This window comes from Nelumbo lutea, chromosome 7 (genome assembly GCF_056320005.1).
Source record: "Nelumbo lutea isolate HS-2025 chromosome 7, American lotus-T2T, whole genome shotgun sequence".
NCBI classification, from domain to species: domain Eukaryota; kingdom Viridiplantae; phylum Streptophyta; class Magnoliopsida; order Proteales; family Nelumbonaceae; genus Nelumbo; species Nelumbo lutea.
Genome location: NC_142690.1, coordinates 42,038,084 through 42,063,337, shown reverse-complemented (window position 1 = coordinate 42,063,337; position 25,254 = coordinate 42,038,084). Strand labels below are relative to the sequence as shown.

The window sequence follows — 25,254 nt, the reverse complement described above, 5'->3', positions numbered from 1 at the left end:
GTCTCTACGAGTATGCTGCTGAACAGTTGGAAGGAAGTTGCCTCCCCTATGCCGACTAAATCTTTGGTGTGCCCCGTGTTGTCTCCCCCACCCCCGGGTTAAACTTTGATGGGAACAACGAAGGCAACCCAGGTCCATCAGAGGTTGGAGAAGTAATCAGAGATGAAAGTGGGAAGGGGGTTGCTCTATATTCTAGTCCCATTGGGTTGGGAGACTCTCTGAGAGCTGAACTGTTTGCTTTGTTGGTACGACTAAGGAAAGCCAAATAGTTGAACATCCAAAAATTGATTATTGAAGGAGACTCACGGCTAGTGTTAAATTGGTTAAGGAAAGGTAATGGGATTTTGGTTCTATGCTAATGAGAGAAGGGAGGTTAATTGGCTGCAGAGGGGAATGGACATGTTATGGGCCCGGGCGTAGGATCTCGTCACGGGTCGGTCCATAGGGAAAAGCTCCTGTTTTCCCTTGTTCCTCCCCTTCCTAGCTGAACCTATCTTGGCGTCCTAGAGGGTGATTTGTCCAAGAGATCACCGAATTCTCCTTTTACTCTCTTTCTTGACTGGAAATTTGATATCTTTATTCAATAATTTCAGCTCCTTAATTAGAAGATTACAAGAGGTAAGAGTCCTCCTTGTAGGACGACTCCTTGAAAACTAAACTGCTTACAGATAAGATAGATAAGACTCCTAGATAAGACTAACTAAACTGCTTACAGATAAGATAGATAAGACTCCCTACTAAAGAAGGATAAAAACTCCCTAAGATAAATCAGACTCTATGCTAATCCTTATTGGAACAGATAAGATAAGAGTAAGAAAGCAGATAAAATAATGATAAGGTAAGATGAACTGTGGCTAGCTAGATAATCTGATGAGGGTTCCACGTTACTGCTGCTGCCGGCGGCGGTACTTCTTCCCCACGAATGCGTCCATAACAGGACACCTAGGTTCTTTGGGTGAAAAGAACTGCAAATACCTTTGCTGATATCTTGGAAAAACAGGGGGTGGGTAGGGGTCAATTGTTTTGGGCAATTGAGTAATGTTCTTGTAATATGGGGCTTCAAAGTGCTGTGGGCAAGAACAATACTGGATTTGAAAAAAAGGAAACCAAAGGGCAACTGCTTCCTTTGTGTAAAGGCTGGTCACCAGAAGCACAATTGTCATCTCTACCTAAGATGAAAAATAAGAGTACAATAGATATAAATATTCTCATTGTTAAATCCAGTTTGTTAGTTGGACCCTCTAATCCTTGGTGTATATATCTACATCATCTTATTTTAAACATATATTTACTGTATACAATCTGCTCTGTGGAAAAAGCTGTTTCCTAAGTCAGCATCAGTAAGATAAATAGGCAGTGTCTTTGGTCCAGGGTTAAAGGTGTAACTTGGGCAGGCTCAACATAAGCCCAGTGTGGACTAATCCAAATTTTTGCATGGTTTGCATGGAATTTCAGAACCATGGGCTGGGCTTGGGAGACAAAACCTTAGGTATTGCAACATCATGACTTGGAATTTTGGGTCAAGGCCTCAGGTAGCCAGATCCTGGACCCAAAGGTGTTTGCTAATCAAGTGAACTAGAAGTGAAAACATTGTCCCTCCCAAACCCAAATTATCTGAGTAGTGCTCTTTTCAATTCCCTCAAACTCCTGTCATCCAGCAATGTGGAGAGGGATTGAATTACAACTACTGCCTTTGAAGCCAGAAAGGGGAAAAACTAAAGCCAGAGCTGGTGCAAAAGATCTCCACTAAAATAATTGCAGGTTTGTTTGCTTGCCCTCATCTTCTTCTTACAACCTGCAAATGATAATTGTAGGTTGTAATTTACACAACACTGTTAAAAAGAGGTTTTTAATCTTATTTAAGAATGAGATTTATTAGTGATAGAATTCAGGTCTGCCTTAGAGTTCGGCCTGACTGAGTTCAGTTATGTAAAAGAAGAAAGAGTGATAGAGAAAGAGAGAAAGAGAGAAAGAGAGAAGAGAGAATTCTGGTTCGAACTGAAAGAGTCAACCTGACTTCTCCCAGTCGGCCAGTAAGTATTTATATTATTATTAAAACATAACTGAAAAGACCTATGTGCCCTTACTTAAGTTAAGAGCACATGTTTCAACACAACATTACAGATCAGCAACATCAATCAAGGTATAAAGACAGAAATACCCCTACGCTAACACTCCCCCTCAAGCTGGTGAGTATATATCATATACTCCCAGCTTGTTACATATGTAGTCCACTCTTCCCCGACTCAAGCCTTTTGTAAATAAGTCAGCCCACTGATTTCCTGTATTAACATGTGTAGTGTCTAGCTCTCCATTCAGCACCTTCTCTCTCACAAAGTGACAGTCAACCTCAATGTGCTTGGTTCTTTCATGAAACACTGGATTAGAGGAGATATGAACTGCAGCCTGATTATCACAATAGAACTTAATTGGAGTGTTAATGTTGTACCCTACTTCCTGTAGAAGGTTCCTTAGCCACACTAATTCACAAGCGGTATGCGCCATAGCCCTATATTCTGCCTCTGCACTGCTTCTTGCCACAACTGTTTGCTTCTTACTTTTCCATGTCACCAGTTTACCTCCCAGAAACGTGCAATAGCCTGTAGTAGACCGCCTATCAGACATAGAACCGGCCCAATCAGCATCAGAATAGCCTTCTATTTCAAGTTTTCCCCCACTCTTGTATATCAGACCGCGACCCGGGGCCCCTTTTAGATACTTCACAATTCTCAGAACCGCATTCCAATGAGGAGTCAGAGGTTTTTGCATGAACCGGCTTACCACACTAACTGCAAATGAGATGTCTGGTCTGGTAATGGTTAGGTAGTTCAGTTTGCCCACAAATCGTCGGTATCTGCCAGGGTCTTCAAACACTTCATCCATATCACTGCTTAGCTTGGTATTTGTGTCCATGGGTGTTTCAGCTGGTTTGGCACCCAACAAGCCTGTTTCTTCCAGCAAATCAAGCACATACTTCCTCTGGCACAGGTTAATCCCATACTTGGATCTCGCTACCTCTATCCCCAAAAAGTATTTTAGTTTACCTAGATCCTTTGTCTGAAAGTGATCCTGCAGATAAGTCTTCAGCCTATCAATACCAATGTTATCATTCCCAGTAATAACAATATCATCTACATACACTACCAACAGTATTTTTCCTCCCGAAGAGTCATGACTAAATACAGAATGGTCAACCTTGCACTGTTTCATGCCAAACTTCTTTACTACCTCACTGAACCTACCAAACCATGCTCGAGGAGACTGTTTAAGCCCATATATAGCCTTCCTTAGCCTGCACACCCTACCATCCTCCCCCTAAGCAACAAACACTGGAGGTTGCTCCATGTAGACCTCCTCGAGTAAGTCACCATGCAAAAAGGCATTCTTGATATCAAGCTGATATAGTGGCCACTCATACATGGCTGCAAGAGAGATCACAACACGAACTGACCCTATCTTAGCAACCGGTGAGAAGGTCTCTGTGTAGTCAATGCCATAGGTTTGGAAGTACCCTTTTGCAACTAATCGTGCTTTCAGGCGTTCAACACTACCATCAGGCAGATACTTAACCGTATAAACCCACTTACAACCAACAGCTTGCTTCCCAGGAGGAAGAGCAGCGAGGTCCCAAGTATGATTATGATGAAGGGCTGAGAGTTCTTCTTCCATGGCACGGCACCACCCTGGAGAGGCAAGGGCTTCCTGGACATCTTTAGGAACAATAACTTATGATAACAAGGTAACAAACTGGCGATGGGAAGCGGAAAGGTGAGTAAGAGAAACATAATTAGAAATGGGATGAAGGGTGCAAGTACGTTTACCTTTCCGCAAAGCAATGTGTAGATCAATCTCAGATGACAAGTGGGGTTCTGGTGTCGGATCCGTCAACGGAGATGTAGCCGGAGGAGTAGTAGTCGGTGCACGTGGGCGATGTGTATACACATGACGGATAGGTGGGCGTTCAATAGGTGGTGGCACCGGGGGCAAGGATTTGGTCACAACTGGAACAAACTAAGGATTGACAACGGAAAGTGGAAGGGGAGGAGGTGATGAGGAGGAAGAAGCATCACCAGACCCCAAAAAGAACGGAGTAGACTCAAAGAAACTGACATCAGCACACACAAAGGATCGTCGAGAACCAGAATGGTAACACCCATACCCTTTCTGGGTCCGAGAATAGCCAAGGAAGATGCACTTGAGAGAACAGGCATCAAACTTGTCGTTCCCAGGACCTAGATTATGGACAAAACAGACACACCCAAAAACTCTCGGCGTAAGAGGGAACGGAGACAAAGAGGGAAACAAGACCTAAAACGGAGACTGACCATCAAGGATGAACGTGCGCATCCGATTAATCAGAAAACAAGAGGTAAGCACTGCATCACTCCAAAAAGGTTTGGGAACATGCATGTGATGCATTAGGGATCTTGCTGCTTCAAGGAGATGGCGATTCTTTCTCTCAGCCACCCCGTTTTGTTGTGGGGTGTAGATACACGAGGTCTAATGTATAATGCCGTGTTGGTCCAAGTATTCCTGAAATGATGAGGATAAATATTCGCGGCCATTATCAGAACGAAAAACTTTGATGTGGGTACCAAATTGGTTACGAATTTCAGCATAAAATTTTTGGAAAATGGTAAACAATTCACTTCTTTCTTTCATTAAATAGAGCCACGTCATCCTTGAAAAATCATCCACAAAAATGACAATATCTGTATCTATTATATGACATTACTTTATAAGGACCCCAAACATCTGAATGAACTAAAGAAAAATGACTCGACACACGGTTATCAACCCTAGAACTAAAGGGAAAACGATGGTGTTTCCCAAACTAACACGACTCACAATCCAAAACAGAAAGCTGACTCAAGGACGGAACCAAGGACTTCAAGACTTTGAGCGACGGATGACCAAACCGGTAGTGCCACTAGAGAGGAGAAAGAGATGACTGGAGAGCTGTTGAAGTTCTACCACCACCACCGTCAAGATAATACAGTCCACCTGCGTCATGCCCTCCACCAATCTTCATCCCCGTCTTGGGATCCTGAAAGACACACATAGAAGGATAAAAGGTAATGGAGCAATTAAGTGATTTGGTCAGCTTACTAATAGACATAAGGTTAAAAGGCAATTTAGGAACATACAAAACTGATGACAGGGATACAGGATCTAGGTCAACATTACCAACACCACAAATTGAGGATGTGGAACCATTAGCAAGGGTGACAGATTGTGATGTTGAGCAATGAGATAAGGAGAAAAACACACCTAGAGTTCCAGTCATGTGATCGGAGGCTCTAGAGTTAATGATCCAGGGATTGGGTGTAGATGCCAGACAAGCCATACCTGAGTGAGCAAAAGTTGTCGTGTTCTGCTGTGATTGGATAAACCTCTCATATTCATCACGGGAAACACTCACCATCTCCTTCATGGGACCATCTGTGGATGTAGGAGGCAACTGGTCAGATGAATGATTCTCCTATTTAAAGCTGGAACTTGAGTCACCGGGCCCAGGTTGAGGGAGGACCATGTAAATCATAACAATAGTTGATGATATGTCCATCCATACCACAATGAGTGCACTTCCTCGGGCCTGAGCTACGTCCTCTACCACGGGCTCCCCCTGAATCTCTGCTCCCAGTACGACCACCACCACAATTATAAGTAGACCCACCATTGCCACTTCGGCCATATGTAGAACCACTACCAACACCACAGCCAGACTGAGCTCCCCGAGCTCCACCTCTACCAACACGGCCTCTCGATGCAGCAAAGGCAGATCTATCTGAGATATTAGAGTTCTCAGTAGATCCGATAGAAATCCTCCGAAGTCGAGCAAATACCTCTTCTAGGGACGGAGGAGCTGATCCCCCTAATATCTGAGCCCGTACTGGTTCATATTCAGACTTTAGTCCTACCAAAAATCTAGTCACATCAAGCTGCTCTCTCTGTTGTTGCTGAATCTTGACATCAGAAGTGAGAGGATGATAGACATTCAACTCATTACGTATGTTCCTCATGTTGGCATAATACTCCTCAAGACTCCGATTGCCCTGTTGCAGATTAAAGTACTCTTGATAAAGCTAATAAACTCTGGTTGTATTGTCCTGCCCCGAATACAATTTTTTCGCATGGTCCCACACGTCTTTGGCAGTATCAAGGAACATGAAGTTCACACTAATCCTAGGTTCCATACTATTCCACAACCATGTGATGATCTGAGCGTCCTCTTGCTCCCAATCTTCATACTCGTGAGAGTCAGAGGAGGGTTTCTCCTCTCTGATATGTTTTACCTTCTTCTTTGCCTTTAGAAAGACTTCAACGGATTTAGCCCAAGGCATACAATTCTCTCCATTTAACTTAATGGAGGTCATCTGAACATTCAGGTAGTCTATAGGCACCATCGTACTAGGTTTATAATCATTACTGTCTCCCATTATGTTATCACCAATTCTGCACACTTGCTGAATTCTATTATCACTGAGATCTGCACACTACACGCCACTAGGTCACACCTGTCACACTGATTGCAGCACTAATTGTTGCTGGAATGTGTGCTCTTTACACCACAAACCCTGCTCCTACAACTACCTGAAATCTCACCACTATATGATCATATCTCTTCCTTCAACATGTACAAAGAAACCAGCATAAACCCTAGCTCTTACTGGCCGAAACACTAGCAAATGATTTGAACACACCTCCTATTTAATCCATAACTAATATCAAGAACTGAAATCTCTTACCTTATCGCTGAAGCAACACCCATGCGAGCAGGAGAGCAGTCCACACACAACAGCCGCTTCACACACAACAGCCACACACAATTCGGCCCTCTATTCTTCCTCTACTGGAGAGGGCGATCTCAGAAATCAAAGCAACCGACCACATACGACCTGATTGGAGGCATAGAGACTCCCAAGGGAAGAGGGCGATCACTCCTTTTCAGCCCTTTCCCTTATCTCCAATCGAACACAGAAAAAAAAAAAAAAAAAAAAAAAAAAAAAGAGGAAAACCCTAGATAGGGTGCGCAGATAATGAACCCTAGGCAAGCAGAAATCTAGGCAGATTTAACCTGCTCTGATACCAATGATAGAATTCAAGTCTGCCTTAGAGTTCGGCCTGACTGAGTTCAGTTATGTAAAAGAAGAAAGAGTGATAGAGAAAGAGAGAAAGAGAGAAAGAGAGAAGAGAGAATTCTGGTTCGAACTGAAAGAGTCAACCTGACTTCTCCCAGTCGGCCAGTAAGTATTTATATTATTATTAAAACATAACTGAAAAGACCTATGTGCCCTTACTTAAGTTAAGAGCACATGTTTCAACACAACATTACAGATCAGCAACATCAATCAAGGTATAAAGACAGAAATACCCCTACGCTAACAATTAGGTACAAAGCAATGAGAAGAATTGAATCTTAAGTTACAAGAGATGTCCAAATTTTCTGAATTTTAGCAAAAAAAAAATGCCTAAGCCCAATAGCTCTGACTAAGATGTGTTAGAATTTAAACAATCAGCTTAGTTTATCTTGGGTTGGGTGGGGCTTTGGGCTGAGGTGCCAATACATTGTAATCAATAAAAAAAACTTAATATTCACAAAAGCACCATAGATGATCAAGTCAAATGAAATTTTGGCCTACAAGACCTTCTGGAGGGATGCATCAACTAGTAGATTTCCAAACCCAAGTGCACCAGCCACATGACAAATGTGTTACCTCTTCAAGCTAACAGATAAATAAAAATTAATTACCACATACCTGATCTATGGCAGCAACAACATCTGCAGCAAAGCCTCCAAAACTTTTGTATAGTGCCTTGTAAACAGCAATGCTGAAACAAATTGACAGAGTATTAAATAATGACCTGAAAAGATTTGAGAACGTCTATGTAACATGAAATAATTATATAATTAGAAATATATTTTCCAACATGGCAACTTCAAGAGGCCAACAGGCTATTAAAGCTTAAGAACCTAGATGTGGTGGCATTTGGATAACATTCTATATTATAGACACTGAAATATAACCATTAAGTTCATCAGATTTTCATTATTATACTAGAAGTCTAGAAGTTTGATTATTCTGTGAAGATGCACTATATTAAATTCCAAATTTTGGTTGAAAGCACAATCTAAAATTAGACTGGATTAGAATTGATTGTAGAATCCTAGCCAAACACCTTGACTATCGTTAAAATTCATTTCTGAGCAAAATCCAGATTCTAGAAAGCTAGCCAAACACCCTAATGTTCTTATCTTTGAAGCTGAAGTTTTAGTACATATAGATTTGGAGGTGGCAGCAAGTATGCATCCATTTGTTTGTTTGTCTGTCTGTGTGTCTGTGTGTGTGTGTGTGTGTGTGTGTGTGTGTGTGTGTGTGTATGTGTGTGTGAGAGAGAGAGAGAGAGAGAGACCAGCAGCATGGCAACAATTTCTATGATTCCATACATATTTTGCATATGGATCTATATTTCTATTCTCAAAAAATTGAGCATCTATCTCTAATAAATTGTTTGTATATTACTACTAATAAGAAATAATTAACTATAAATAGATTTGGAGGTGGCAGCAAGTATGCATCTATTTGTTTGTTTGTGTGTGTGTGTGTGTGTGTGTGTGGTGTGTGTGTGTGTGTGAGAGAGAGAGAGAGGGAGAGAGAGAAGCAGCATGGAAACAATTTCTATGATTCTGTACATATTTTGCATATGGATCTATATTTCTATTCTCAAAAAACTGAGCATCTATGTCTAATAAATTGCTTGTATATTACTCATATAAGAAATAATTAACTATAAATAGATTGATTACTGGGAACGAGGAGCCATTCCACTTGCATTCCCAAAGTGATGTCCAGCTACAATTACAGGTATGCCATGGTTCCCTGCTGCAATGGACGCTGTGTGCCTGTATTCCACATGAAAAATAATCAGCTGCCTCTGGAAAGAATAGCCAATAAATGAAATATATTCTTTTTCTGTATTTCTTTTTTATGGGAAGTCTAAAACATAAGTCAACTCTGAAAAGACACAACCAAAGTATTTAGATAGCATTTATATGTGGACTAATTACACTTGTGGACCATGCATTGGCATTGAACATTAATCCTCCTCTGTGGTTGAGATCTCCTCAAACATAGCTTGGTTGGATGGTAGGAAGCAGCAATGAAAAGGCTTTCACTGCTCAGATAACCAAATTCTTTTTGCACCATAAAAAAAAATATGACACATAAAGGAGATTTAATCATCCAATGTCAGATTGTTTGAACCTGGAAGATCTCCAAATGAGACCAATCAAGATCTGGGCTCACCAAGCCTATGAGACAGGTGACTGAATATTCATTCTAAAGATTAATAAAAGAAAAGAAATAAAGAAAACTACTGAAGACCAAAGTTTTACAGCTTTCAAAGTCAATAAAATAAGTTACATGAATGAAAGGGGAGAAAACTCACGTTCCATGGCCATCACCATCAAATGGTGAAGCATAATCCTGAGTAGCATTGAATATTCCCCTGGTGATAGCAGATGCAGCAAAATGGCGTGCACCAATGAGCTTCCTATTGCAGGACCCAGATGGAAAATCCCTTGTGACTTCACAAACACCAGAAAAGTGGGAAGGAACTGGATATGCATTTTCTAGAATGTCATCCAAGAAGCTGGGGTGTGTTGGATCTATACCAGTATCTATGAACCCAATCACAATTCCTTCTCCTGCATATGCAGGTCCACCCTCTTGGACCCATGCTCCTCGAGGAAGTCCCAAGAATTCTGGAGTGTGAGTGGTTGCAGTTCTAACTGAGAAATCCATAACTACATTGGCCACTTCTCGTCTTCTTGAGAGCTTCTCTGCCTTTGAGATTAACCAAGATCATAGAATAAGCAACTTTAATAAAACAAAACTTTATACAATATTTAGTTCTATACAATATTTGAAGTCTATGATAGGAAATCAAAGCATCTCTGAACATTGCCAAGACATTCACAGACAAGGAATTAGATACCATTCAGTTGCACACACCTGGGATATGTACTACCTTGCAAATTGACATTATGAAACGATGATAATCATAACATATTACCATCATTTGGCATCATTAAACAATGATAATCAGCTAGAATTTTGAAGAATGGGGAGAAGGTAGGAACATATATCATGGGATCCAGGACCCTTCAGGAAGATAGAGGAGAAGGTAGGAACATATTTGGTATCAGTTTGCTTGCAAGAAGTAAATGAGGACTGGAGATGGGGCCTAACAAATGTGTATGGCCATATTGCAGGACCCAGATGGAAAATCCCTTGTGACTTCACAAACACCAGAAAAGTGGGAAGGAACTGGATATGCATTTTCTAGAATGTCATCCAAGAAGCTGGGGTGTGTTGGATCTATACCAGTATCTATGAACCCAATCACAATTCCTTCTCCTGCATATGCAGGTCCACCCTCTTGGACCCATGCTCCTCGAGGAAGTCCCAAGAATTCTGGAGTGTGAGTGGTTGCAGTTCTAACTGAGAAATCCATAACTACATTGGCCACTTCTCGTCTTCTTGAGAGCTTCTCTGCCTTTGAGATTAACCAAGATCATAGAATAAGCAACTTTAATAAAACAAAACTTTATACAATATTTAGTTCTATACAATATTTGAAGTCTATGATAGGAAATCAAAGCATCTCTGAACATTGCCAAGACATTCACAGACAAGGAATTAGATACCATTCAGTTGCACACACCTGGGATATGTACTACCTTGCAAATTGACATTATGAAACGATGATAATCATAACATATTACCATCATTTGGCATCATTAAACAATGATAATCAGCTAGAATTTTGAAGAATGGGGAGAAGGTAGGAACATATATCATGGGATCCAGGACCCTTCAGGAAGATAGAGGAGAAGGTAGGAACATATTTGGTATCAGTTTGCTTGCAAGAAGTAAATGAGGACTGGAGATGGGGCCTAACAAATGTGTATGGCCCAACAAAGAGGGGGAGAGTGGAGGGTTTTGGTTCTATCAGAATTTCAGCAAGTTAACAGGTCTGATTTGTTGTAGAAGTTTTCATTTTGACTAGTTATATTAGTGTGTCATCTTGACAACCATCTGGGTTGTAATGATTTTCTTTTTATTTTAATGAAAATTTCTCTTTTGTCTTCAAAAAAAAAGAATTTTGAAGAATGATATCTAAAAAGCCCATCCTAAACTTGTGGAGGGCATCTCTTAGACTCTGACAAACTTGGGAATGAGCAGAAAATCAGATTTTGGACAAAATGCTGCAGTAGAGAGAGAAAGCCCTTTCTGCTTCTTTCCCAAATCCATTTTCCATAGTCGAGTACAAGATGGAACTGTGGACCGGTTCCCTACTGAATCTGACCAGGCAGTTTGATCTCCCAAATTCAGAAAGAACATGCAGGATTAGGTTGATAGAACATGCAATGGAGTATTTACAATCTCTCCAGAACCTAAGACCAGACTTGGATTCTTTAGACAGAAGAAAGTGCAAGTGGCATAAAGCAGGTAACTTTTCTGTCAAATCTTTCATAAACACTTGGATAGTTCCCACTCTTCACACTTTCCTCACAGCCTTTTTTGGTCCCATCACATCCCCTCAAAAGTGGATTTCTTAACCTGGGCAGCTTCCCTCTTTATATGCCTAACCAGGTACAAACTCTACAGCAGAAGCACGACTCTCCCTTCTATGAGTTATGTCCTTTGTAACTATGACCCTGAGATAGCTAATCATCTCTTCGTAAACTGCCCCAAGAGCCACAAGGTTTGGACCAGCATTCTGAGTGCTCTAAACATCAGTTGGACATTCCCCAAAAAACCATTTTGGAGACTCTTTCAAGCTAGCACATAGGCAGGCTGATCTGTAAAGGGAAAGTTACTGGCAGCTGATTCCCAGTGCGACATTTCGAACAGTGTGGGTGGAGAGAAACAGAAGAATTTTTTATGAGGAATGCCATAGCAAAGATTACTTCCCTGGGTCCAGTTCACACCAGTTTTCAGAATTCTCCCAGAGCAATTTTCTTTTTTTTCTTTTTTTTTATCAGTAGAAGATTTTTTTTTTTATAAGTAATAGAATTTTCAGTAGAAGATGTATTTTATTATACTATATTTGCTTAACAGAAATTGGTACAACTTGGTAGTGGGAGTGTCATTCCCAACTTTTCAAACCCAAATACAACTATCGATTTCAGATTACATAGAAGCCCAAAAGAAATTGCTGCTTCAAGGCCCCTTGTTTGGCTAAGGAGTCAGCTTCTGTATCCTTTGCAATCTTTTCCACTTCCCTTATCATATGTTGAAGGGCCCAAGGAGCACGTCTGTTGTGACTTGCCCATGAAATGACTACTTTTGAGTTTCCTTCCACCTCGATTTGCCTAAGTCCCAAATACAACTATCGATTTCAGATTACATAGAAGCCCAAAAGAAATTGCTGCTTCAAGGCCCCTTGTTTGGCTAAGGAGTCAGCTTCTGTATCCTTTGCAATCTTTTCCACTTCCCTTATCATATGTTGAAGGGTCCAAGGAGCACGTCTGTTGTGACTTGCCCATGAAATGACTACTTTTGAGTTTCCTTCCACCTCGGTTTGCCTAAGTCCCAATTGCTTTTCCATCTGAAGACCTTGTAGCCTAGCCAAAAGCTCAGCCTTTAAAGAATTTCCCACACCAATTGGCCCTGAAACAAAGCCAAAATCCTCCTTTCTGAGTTTCTGAATATTCCTCCTATTTCTGCCAACCCTGGGTTGCCAAGAGAGCTTCCATCAAAGATCAACTTGATTTTGTTGCCTTCTGACAGTTTCCAGTCCTCTCTTACTCTATCTTTTTCTCTCAAAGACTGTGCTACTTCAATCCAAGCTCTTAAAATATCAGTGATTGAGAAGTCATGGAAGCTGACCAATGTTTTTACCCAATGTGCTGCTACCTTCAACTTTATGGCGTCCATCACTTCCTCTAGTGCTCTGCTTTTTTCCAAGAAGATCCTATTATTTCTTTCCTCCCAAACCACCCAAGAAATTGCTGCCTTTGTAGCTCTCCAAAGCACTTTTCCTCTTTTCTTAGGTTGCCTCAAGAAGTCAGGATTGAAAATACCCACCACATCTTGAGGGGAGATCCACTTACAACCAAAAACAGAATAGAAAAACTCCCAAATTTGATGCACAAAAGTACAGAAGATTAATAAATGAGATAGGCCTCACCACTTTCCTTAGATAAGAAGCACAAGTGAGGAGATAGGCAAGCAAAAGGCCTTCTTCTCTGTAGCATATCACTAGTATTTACCTTACCAAGGAATATTTCCCAGCAAAGAGCTTGAACTTAGGTGGGATAGGCTTACTCCAAATTTCTTTCATAGGGAAGTCCTCTTTCTCTCTCACTCTGACTCACTCTCTTCCTCACTCTTCCTCCAACCCTAATCTCACACAACCACTAGCGTAAATAAGCAACAGACTGAAATATATCAGAATTACACGGAAACCCCTTTTTCTCCCATAAATACATATAGGTCCCCATAATTTATCAGTATTACAAATATACTCAAATACAACCAAATATAATATTTCTCTCAACACAAGGTTATTCTTCTTCTTCCTAGGGAGATATAATTCTGCTTCCAAAGGGCTAGTTTCCTATTAAATCTCTCAACAACTAGCTTCCAAAACCCATTTGGTCTAGGATTCCCACCTAGAGGCAATCCTAAGAAACTCATAGGCCAGTTCTTAACCTCACAGCCCAAAGTCACAGTGAACCTCAGGAGTTCCCCTTCTTTTAAATTAATCTCTACAATTCCACTTTTATTCCAATTAATTCTCAACCCAATCACACCCACATATCAATCAACAAATTCAAATTTCTTACCATTTCCATGGTAACCCCCTCACAGAACATTATTGTGGCATCAACAAACTGGAGGTGGATGACAACCACTTGATTTCTACCTACTCTCCAACTCCTGATTAAGCTTTGTAAATATGCTTAGGACCTCTGCTTACTAAGGTATAAAAAGGAATGGGGAAAGAGGGTCTCCTTGCTTAATTCCTTTCTTGGCCGGGAAAAAGTCCTTTGCTACACCATTAATAAGAATTGAGTAATGAACTGAACTAACACAACCTCCAATCCAGACTTTATTTTCCTCCAAACCCAAATCTCTTTAGTATTTGTAGAACTTTCCAATCCACTAGATCATAAGCTTTCTCTAGGTCCACCTTACATACCAACCTCTTCTCTTTCCCCTTTCTCTTTTCCACCACACACTCATTAGCCACTAGGATTTGATCCACAATCTGTCTTCCTTCCACAAAGGCCCCATGAAATGGTGAGATTACCAAGGGTAAAACATGTTTAAGCCTCTCCAAATGAAATTTTGGAATGATTTTGTAAAGGCTCCCAACTACTAGACTTATTGGTCTAAAATCTTCAGGAGTTTTGGCCTCCCTCTTCTTTGGAACCAATGCAATAAAAGTGGCATTTGCCCTTTGATAGATCTTTCCTTTTAGAAAAAAAATCATTACAAACTTCCAAGAGGTCTAGCTTTAAGAAATCCTGACACTCTTGGTAGAAAGCCAAAGAGAAACCATCCAGTCTTGGGGCTTTAGATCTCTCCATTGAGAAAATTGTTTCCTTGAACTCTTCCAAAGAGAAATTCCTCTCTAAAAGATGGGGTTCCTCTTCTGAAACTCTAATCCCACCCAAATCCGACAAATCTGACAATACTCCACTTGAAATTGAGAATATGGCCTTAAAGTGATTCACAAAAATCCTTGTAATCTCCCGACCCTCTCTTATCTCTTGACCTTCCACCTCCACACTGTGGGTTGTATTTCTTTCCCACCTTCCACTTGCAAGTGAGTGAAAAAACTTAGGATTGCCATACCCCTCCAAAAGCCATTTACACCTAAGCTTTTGTCTCCAACATACTCCTTCCTTAAAATTTGTTCCAATTCTTGCTTTTGCTTCCACCTTTCATCTCTTTCCTCTTTTGATAGAGTTTTGAGGGCCTCTTTCCTATCCAACTCTTCAATCCTTGCAATTAGGTTATCTTTAACTTCTTCTATCTCCCAAACTGCTTCGTATTCCAGACTTTTATTCTCTCCTTTAAACTCTTTAATTTCCTTCCTTAAAATTTGTTCCAATTCTTGCTTTTGCTTCCACCTTTCATCTCTTTCCTCTTTTGATAGAGTTTTGAGGGCCTCTTTCCTATCCAACTCCTCAATCCTTGCAATTAGGTTATCTTTAACTTCTTCTATCCTCCCAAACTGCTCCGTATTCCAGACTTTTGTTCTCTCCTTTAAACTCTTTAATTTCCTAGAAAAAACCCACTACTTTCTTTCTCCCAAAGATTTGATTCCCCCTCACCAATCCTTCAACTTCTCCTTAAAATAAGTATCTTCAAACCACATATTCTCAAATCTAAAGAGAGAATGACCTCCACTGGGAACTTCTTTCTCAATGCAGACAGGGCAATGATCTAATGTAACTCTTTTTTTGTTTTTTGTTTTTTTTTTTTTTTTTGAAAAGGTAAGGTAATTTATTAAAACAAGAACCAGTACAAGGGAGCCTAGGCCATTAGAGGCTGCCTAGAGCCATCACAAATTACAGATACATCCAGTTCTGAGATCTAAACAACAGACTCAAATTCTGATTTTTAAACACCTCCATTGCCGACACCCAGGACAGAAGTTTTCCCACAGCCTTCTGCATCAATTCCTCTGAATATTTAGCTTTGCCCTGAAAAATTCTGTTATTTCTTTCAATCCAAATAGTCCAAAGCACAGCAGCCGGGATAGTCTTCCAAACCAAGATACCTTTCTTGCTGAGACCCTCAATCTGCCAACACAACAGCAGATCCTTCACAGAATTTGGCATTACCCAGCTGATTTCCATAGCTTGAAGAAAATGCCTCCAAATATATTTCGAGACTGGGCAATGTAAGGCCAGATGTTCAGTAGTTTCTACTAACCCACCACATAAGCCACATGACATGTCCGAAATCTGTATGCCGCGTTTCACTAGATTAACTTTGGAAAGACATTTATTTAAAGCCATTGTCCGGAGCAAAAACTTCACTTTAGAATGACTGATTGAGCTCCAAATCTGCCTAGCCGGAAAGTTTTCCTGACCTGAACTTATCAACTTACTGAACATAAACTTTACAGAAAACCTGCCATCAGCTTCCCATTTCCATCTCCAAGCATCCTCCATGTTTGGGTCAATCCTCTGGTTTTGGAGCAGGCCCAACAGAATTGCATATTCCTCAATTTCCCAGTAAAAGAGGCACCTCCTACAAGTTAGGTTCCAACTGAAAGAGTTACCATCCACATTGAAATTCTCAGCCACCGAGGAGTCCTAAATTACAGAAATTTGATACAAGAGAGGAAAGGCATCTTTCAAACACACTTCAGAACACCAAGAGTCTTTCCAAAATTTAATTCTTTCCCCATTTACCAAGTTGTAACCGATTCCTTCCTCAAATAAATTAGCATTATACCTGTCCAAATGGAGCTTATCCCTCCTGAAGTAGGAGAATTGGATCTCCAATCACCCCAATCCACTCCATATTTGTCCACAATCAACTTTCTCCACCAAGCATTTCTTTCATTTGCAAATCTCCAAAGCCATTTACACAAGAGGGCAGAATTGAATTTCTTCATTTTTCTTATTCCCAACCCTCCAACTTCCTTAGGAAGACACACTTGATCCCAGTTTACAACATGAACCTTCTTCTCCTCCTCCCAACCTCTCTAGAGAAAATTTTTCTGTAGTTGCTCCAATCTGTTAGCCACTTAGGAAGAAATAGGAAAGAGGGAGAGGAAGTAAGTAGGTAAATTAGAAAGAGTACTCTTAATCAAAATCACTCTCCCCCGAAAGAAAGGTATTCAGCTTTCCAGGAAGCCAATTTCTTCTCCATTCTTTCAACCACTGGATTCCAAATCTGAGAAGAAGTATGTTTAGCTCCAAGAGGGAGCCCCAAGTACTCGACCGGAAGATGGGCAGTCTGGCAAGCCATAACTTCTGCACAAACCTCTAGATTTGTAACAAAACCTATAGGGATAATCTGAGATTTACTCAAATTAACCTTGAGGCCAGACACCACCTCAAACCAACTCAAAATTCCAAGCACCACCTCCAGTTGATTAGGAGAAGCATCAACAAAGCATAAGGTGTCATCAGCAAATTAAAGAATATTAACTTTTTCTTAGCAATTGCAAAGCCCTCCTAAAGCCCATTCTCAACAACCTTCTTGCTAAAGAGAGATGAAATTTCCATGACGCAAATGAAGAGAAGGGGAGAGGATCACCTTGCCTCAAACCTCTTTAACTTCCAAAAAACCCCGTCGTTTGCCCGTTAACCAAGATGGAGAACTTAGGAGTCTTAATACAAACTCTGGTCCAGTTTCTCTAAAGCTGCCCAAAATTCATTAGCTTTTTCAATATCCAATTTACACAAAACACCTAGGGTCCCCTCTCTTCTTCTGGACTCCAGCAATTCATTGGCAATGAGAATGGAGTCAACCATCTATCTACCCGAGACAAAAGCACTTTGGTTACAAGAGATAACACTGCCTAACACACACTTCATTCTTTCAGCCAAAACCTTAGCCAAGATTTTGTAGAAACTGTGCAAAAGACTAATGGGCCTGAAGTCCTTTATATTGATAGCCCCCTCAATTTTTGGAATAGGAGTGATGAAAGTTGCATTCAGACTTCTTTGAAAGGAGGCATTAGTGTGAAATGCTTGAAACACCTGCATCAGATCACTTCTCATAATATCCCAACATTTAAGTAGAATAGATTAGAGAACCCATCAGGACCTGGTGATTTATCATTTTCTAGCTTCTTTACTGCACCCTTAATTTCCTCTTTTGAGAATGGTGGTCTCCCTAACCAGATTTTCTGCTCTTCATTCAACTTATTAAATTGGAGCTCAGAGGGAAAAGGTCTCTAAACCCACTTCTCTTTATAAAGGTTCTTATAGCAAGAAGTAGCTACAGATTTAAGTTCAGAACTAGACTCACCACACCTGTCCTCCCACACCATCTTGCTGATTGAAGAGAACCTAGCACGAGCATTTGCCATCTAATGTAACTCTAGGCAAACCCCTTGCTACTAGGGTCCCCCACAATTCTTCCCAATCATAAGAGAAGATAAATCTATCCAATTTGGAGCAAGTTGGGGGAATTGAAAGTTTAACCTAGTAAAATCCACTTGCAATAGTGGAAGTTCTCTCAATTCAAGGGAGTTAATTAAACCATTAAACTCCCTCATGCTAGTTGTGATGCCTAAGTTTGGGTTATTTGTTTCCCTCAAGAATCTTATGACATTGAAATCACCCCTCACACACCAAGGGCCCTCCCATAATCTCCTAATTATAGACAACCCCCCCCAAAAACCATATTAATCTCAAAAAGAATTAGGGCCATAAACATTTGTTAAGACCCACTCTCTTCAATCCAAAACTCTCTTGATTTTTAGGGAAATTGAGTATTGGCCAATTAAGAGGGTGCTTTGAACCATGGGCATTTATTAAATAAACGCTGCCATATAGGCGCCACTTCAGCATTTCCCCCATTATGTGTACGCATAGGGACTTGCAAAAGTGTGCTTCGGTTTATGTGCACATCTACCGTTGGGGGAAGCGCTAAAGTGTCAATAAATGGGTTCATTATTCCTTTTCTCGGTTTTCCAAACAAATCAAGTACAAAACGTTTGGTCAATAAATGCCCCCCATTCCAAACACATACCAAGTCCTCCAAGCATTCCATTTTCTCATTCCTCCAAATGGTGAAAATCCCTGTTTCCCCATGAAGGTGCAAAAGACCAACTAAGACCTCTAGATCCCCAGATACTTCTTATCCATTTTCTATCCACCTCAGACAACATAGGCTGTTGGACCAAGTCTGGTCTTTCTTTCCTAAACACATTAATCCCCCACATTCCATCTTATTATCTTCATTTCAACCGATTGAGATTCCCTTGAGTAATTCCAATCAGCATCCCCCTTTTCTTCTTTCCTTTCTCCTACCTTCCTCCCTCTCGTAATTAATTCCACATTTATGTTTCTTAGTCCCACTTTTTTTCTTGTCCTTTGCTTTCCCTTCTTTCTTAGGTAGACTTTAGTTTCCCCTACCTCCCTTCTCTCTTGATTCTTTTCTTCCAATCCTTCCTTTCTTGGCTTTGCGTCACTACTCCCACCTAAGCTTCAAGAAAATTTTGACACAAGTCCTTCACACTTGGGTGTTGGGGTATTCCAACCCTTCTCCAACCAACACCTTCTCTAGGGCCAAATCTACTAGGTTCTCTAGGATATTGGTCATAATTCTATCCCTCTCTTTCTCTAAGCTACCATCCAAGAGTTCCCTATTCATCAAAAAAAAAAAAGAGTTACCTAGACCCAATTAACTGTGGCACTTCGGTCAGAAGCAAACTGAGGTGTGGCACTAGTTGGATCTGCAAAGAAGTGAGACTCCTTGCTCCAAACTACTATAAGCCTTCCTCTGTTCACTACCCGCTGAAAAGGATCCCTTGTCAAGTAAAACTAGGATAACATTTGTTGATCATTCCTCCATTGTTTCTTTGCTTGGGTCAGTGTCAAGACCTAAATCCCACATACGAATATCCTATGAATGCCCTTTGATTGTTTTCCATATTCTCTTTCAGCTACATCTAAATCCACCTAGAAGGTTGAAGTAGGACGTTCAATATTTTCTTCTCTCGGTACCAAAGAAGTCTTGTACTAGTGGTCTTCAAATTGGAGCTCCATCCCTCACATCTCATCATCCCACAAGTTACAGGCTTTAATGGAGAGAACACTCCCGATACTAGAATATTATTTTGTCTCATAATCCTTCACCTACCTTAGGTATTCAAAATCACTCACAATCTTCTTCAAAATCATCACGCTCAACCCTATTGAACTTCATATTAGGTTTGTCTGGAGTTGAGGTGTTTGTCATTGCCACCATCTTCCATACCCAGTTGTTATTCAAAGCCATCACAGTTTCAACCAAGCTCCTAGATGTGTTAGGGTGGTTTCTCAAAACCTTTATTGTTGCTACAGTAGCTAAGGGGGCTGTTGGAGTCAAGTGAGGAGATGATAGACCTCAACACCACCCCCTCCCCCACCCCTTGGACCAAACTAGTCACCTAACCCTTTAAGTGATCATGTGACTTAGGCTTAGAATAATATGGGCCACCTACCCCTTTTGCTTCACTTGCTAGTTTACCAACCCTATTAGTCTTTGGCACATGTTTGAAAATTTCTGCCCGCTCTACATGATTTGCACTCAGATTCCATTGACCTATCATCCATCACTAAACCTTCTGTCATTTGAATGGAGAATGTGTTGTATTGGAATGGTCGTAACTTGAAAGGGCCTTCAAATTTTAGTCTTTCTTTGATTTTATCTACGATGTAACTCTACTATTTTACTTTTTTGTTGATATACAGCAAACTTCTTGTGCTATTGCAGGAACCTCTGGCTTCCACTGTCACATGTCTCCTCATTTGCCACGACCAACGATTAGGTCTTGTTAGCCTATAGCATCTGCTTAGCCTTTAGTTCCTCTTCATGTCTCCAAAGGAACTCCTGCAAAGTTTCCACAAACAATAGCCAACCCTTTCTCTGTTCCCAAGGGGAATGCAGATCAAATTTTTTCTGCCCTCCCCAAACCGCTTTGTTAACATGATGAACCAGCCATCAAACAACTTCCCATTCCTCTTCAATGTGTTCTTCCAACTTTGCATTTTCCTTGACACTAAAGCCATGTGGCCCATGTCCAAAAAAAACCTTTTAGCCAAGCTACCAATTCTCTTTAGAGGTAAACCATAGCTCTTTTATCTTCTCTAATCTTCAGGTTAATCAAGTTCCTTGCTTTCACTGCTTCAAACTTGAATAATTTTGCTTTGATCGAGATTTCCTTTCTCCACCTACCCACAGGTTCAAATTTGCTATCTTCCATTAACCTATATTAGGTGATTTTTGTTGGGGTGCACATGTGAGTAGGTCTATGGAATGAGGAATGAAAGAGAGTCCCACATTGGAAAGACACAAGAAGTGCAAGGGACTTACCCACTACCCAATAGCTTAGGCTTTTGGGTTGTAAGTGGTGTCCATTTCTTGTGTACAAGTCTTACGTGCGTGTACATGTACGAAGCCCCAGTTTGACGACTCCCATGGTTCGTGACTCCCCTCAAGACCCAACGAATGGTATCAGAGCCGAAGGTTTGGCTGGGTGCAAGCGTTGACAGATGAACATATGATGGTGACTCCCATGGCTTTGCTTCCTTTCCCCATGGTCGAGTAGTTTGCATGTGATGGCTCTCATGGCTCTACCGGTTCCCCATGGTTGAATGGGTTGGGTGAGAGCAGTTGGTGAGTGGTTTTCAAGAGCATGTATGTGGTTCCCATGATACCACCCATGGTTACGTGTGTTCAGATAGGTAGTAGGAGGTGGTAGGCTCTCTATGGTCGTGAACAAGGGATCTTGGTGTTGTGCATGCAGTGCAGTATGGCACATGTCAAGCTTGGTGATCAACTTCCGTTTTAGGGGGAGTGGCTAAAGAAACTAACATGTGAGGAGGAGATTGTTGGGATGCACATGTGAGTAGGTGTACGGAATGAGGAATGAAAGAGAGTCCCACATTGGAAAGACACAAGAAGTGCAAAGGACTTATATACAAGAGTGGCCTATAACCCAATAGCTTAGGCTTTTGGATTGTAAGTGGTGTCCATCTCTTGTGTACAAGTCTTACACGTGTGTTCGTGTACAAAACCCCGGTTTGACGACTCCTCATGGTTCGTGACTCCCCTCAAGGACAAACAATTTTCAAGATATTTTGCAGGTTATCAGCATTGAAGGTTGGTAAATCATTTGAAAAACCGATAGATTTTTTCTTGGAAGCCCCTGGATTTTCATGTCCATTTCTTTTTCTTATCTGATTTCAGTTCGCCGGAGAACATTTGCTGGGAAGGAAGTTTCGCTAAAAAATTCTGTAGGTCTGGGAGAGAAGACACTATGAATCATTTGAGTTCTTTTGGTTCCTTTTTGTATGTAATTCTGAGAAGATTATCAACTATACAGATTTTCATTGTATAGAGGTGGTCACTCCACCCTCTTCTCTGCTTTTTGGCATTTAATATGTATATATTTTACCTTCTCTTAAAAAAAAGGATTTTTGAAAAATGATCACAATTGTATATCATCATCCCAGATGGCATATTGAGTTGTGGATCCAGTGCTTCTTCTTGCCGAAATAGCGCTAATGTGCCATACTGCCATTACTATCAATAACAGCAATTCAAGAAACTCCAAACAAGTTGAAGGCTCAAATTTAGAAGCTTAGTAAAATAGTTTGAAAAAATGCTCATCAAGATCAAATTCTTTACGGAATTGAATAATCTGGTCGGAAACATTTTCTGACTCAACCCAGAGGTACACAAAAGATTTCATAGATGAATCAATAAAAAGTAGACAAGAAAGAAAAATAATAAGAATGCATATAATAAAGAGAATAGACACAGATAATATACCTGCTGAGGTGTTACAAGCACAGCAAATCCATTAATCAAGTAATGATAGCTATAAAGCTTCAGATAGTTCTCCCCCCTCAACACCCTTCTCAAGAGAGAATCATGTACCCGGGTCAGATAAGAACCATAACGATGATCTGACCTTGAGATATTTCTGCATTAAGAAAAGAATAAATGCCGAGAACATTTAACTCAGAAAACAACCTAAATTCCACAAATGCCTAAACATCTCATTTTAAGCATTCCTTTTGGCAGATAAAATTGAACGAAACCAACAGCTCTGGTTGAAATTTGTAAGAGGAAACATCATCAAATAAACAATAAATAGCCACTAACTATGATACATAGAGAGTCAGGGCTTTATGCCTAATTGCCTAGGATTAAACATGCTCTATAATTATTGGGCACCCCGTAACCTCTACTGAATTTGGAAATAACCAACTTCTACTAAACCAAAACTGGAGGATATAGCTTTATAATTGGATTCAGTGAACTCAACTAGGGAAGTGCTTATTTCCAAATATGAAGATAAAAAATAAACAGTTACAAAAACAAAAAGTAAGAACTATTTCTTGACTCCAAACCTCATCCTTGTACACACGAAAAGTAAAATAGAAATTACTAATTTTTACAACGGACATAAGGTGAAATTCTGACAAATTTACAATTGGTCAGTCCGAATAAACCATATGAAAGAAAAAATTGTATCCATTGGATTTTCCAAAGTGCCAATGTTTTACTATACACAATTCTGTGAAGCCCCCCTCAGCCCCAAAAGCACACAGAAATAATTAAAGAGGGTCTAAGAATTAAATCTAATTAACGTACTAACGTTACCAGTTATGAACACCCATCAGTAAAAGCAAATAATTCGGTCTAATTTCCTAAATTTTCCGTAAAAATTTAAAAGAAAGAGAAATCACTAAAATCAGTCAATTTGAATTTACAACTGGCTTCAAAAAATCAGAGATCCCAGCAACATGATTTCTACTGAAATGAAGGTGAAAGAGAAAGTAATTAATGTACCCTGTTTCGAAGGGAATTACCACAAAGTCTAAAGGTAAAAATAAACAAATAGTAAGAATAAACCAGATAAAAATAAAATGAAACACAATAGAAGTTAACACAAGACCTCAACGAAGCCATTAATTTCCACCCGAGTACAAAACAAGCCCCCTTACCAAACCAGCATTACTACATTTAAAGAAATAAAAATACCTTGGTTTGTCCAGTTTACTTATTCTCCCAGAAGCTTCATTTCTAAGACCAGCTTCTTCAAATCTCGCTTCACTACTGTAATGTGCTACAGGAGCATGTTTCAGAGTAACAATATAAACTGCTGTAACTGAATCCTCCTGACAAAAGACTCCCATACACAACCCCAACCAAAGCACAACCGTTAAATGCATACAAAAGTAAACGCTCTCCATTTGAGAAAGAAACTACAGCAAATTCGGAAAACCCAGGAGATAAGAACCACAAAACAACACAAACTCGTCAGCAACTCCTCCTGGCCTCCATCAAAATACAATGTTTTCTCCTCCCCCTGTTCAAAAACCGACAAGAAATAAATCTTGCAGAGGAACAAAACCCAACCGACAAGAGGCGAATGTTGCAGAGGATCAAAACCCAGAAAAACCAGAGGCCCTTCTCTGCTATCTAAACATATCCAAGAAGAAAAACTGCAACACCCATAAATCCTCCATAAATAAGAAGCCAAAATAACGAAAGGAAACGGAAATGGGTTTCTCGTGAGAGAGAGAGAGAGAGAGAGAGAGAGAGAGAGAGAGAGAGAGCACCTTTTTGTTCTCCAAAAGATGGCACCTTAAAGTAGTGTGTTGTTAGCTGAAGAGAGAATCTGCAACTTTCTTGGTTGCTGTGACTGTAAACGTTTCAATTTCTTTTCTTTTTTTTCTCTTTTTTAAAGAAGAGGAAGAAGTGAACGTTTTCTTTATTTTGGTTTTATTCTTTCTCGACTGTTTTACTCGTCTTGTAGTGGAACAGTCAGCACAAGAATCAACCAGATTAAAAAATTCAAATAGAATTAAGAAATAGACACAAGGGAATGAGAAGAAGACTCTTTTTGGCTGGTGGGTTATCTGAGAAATGATGGCGAAGATGATGGTCACTGGTCAGCCTATTTTTATTTGATGGTTCTAGTAGTTCCCAACGTTCTAAATTTTTCAAAGGTGGGAGACAGCGAGAGATAAAAATAGCTTTTGTATTTTGATATTTTCTTCTCTTCACATTTTGTTAATATTTTGACTATCTTTACCCGTGATTAATTTGGAGTGTGGGTTTGGAGAGAACATTGAATTGGAGCATATAAAAGGTGGAGATGGTGGCTTGGTGCTTGGTGGGAGTGTCGTGGGACGGTGCTGTATTGTACACTATATGGTGGTGCACATGCAAAAGTGCAAAATCAAGCAATTCAGCAATAGATGAGGTTCTTCTTTCCATTATTGGAATCTTTTTTTTTATCTTTGCTTTTGATTGAGTACAGATTATTTGAACTTTTTTTGTATAATTTGTGGGGCCATGCCATCATACAACCGTTAAATCTGTGGAATGTGGGCCCACTTTAAAGTTCCGATTTCCGAGAACTTCACAAAATACCCCCTTTTTCTTTTGGATTGTCCCTAAAATGGATCCATTTCTAACCATCTGATCAATAATATGAGTATCATACGATACTGAAATCTTGTCATTGGCAAGATCATCGGTG

The 25,254-nt window shown here is 40.2% G+C and overlaps 1 protein-coding gene across 1 annotated transcript in view; it reads right to left on the bottom strand.

Moving 5' to 3' along the window:
* LOC148846185 (Subtilase family protein) overlaps positions 1 to 24,824 on the bottom strand; it is a 93,875-nt gene extending 69,051 nt beyond the window's left edge. Inside the window, exons 1-6 of the mRNA XM_088954696.1 lie at positions 24,329 to 24,824; positions 23,748 to 24,211; positions 22,530 to 22,683; positions 9,451 to 9,848; positions 8,810 to 8,905; positions 7,761 to 7,833 (exon numbers count right to left, since the gene is read on the bottom strand). Coding sequence (XP_088810822.1) covers positions 7,761 to 7,833; positions 8,810 to 8,905; positions 9,451 to 9,848; positions 22,530 to 22,683; positions 23,748 to 23,959 — 933 coding nt within the window. The 5' untranslated portion in view covers positions 23,960 to 24,211; positions 24,329 to 24,824. The remainder of the gene's footprint in view (positions 1 to 7,760; positions 7,834 to 8,809; positions 8,906 to 9,450; positions 9,849 to 22,529; positions 22,684 to 23,747; positions 24,212 to 24,328) is intronic.
* Between the last annotated feature and the right edge of the window lie 430 nt (positions 24,825 to 25,254).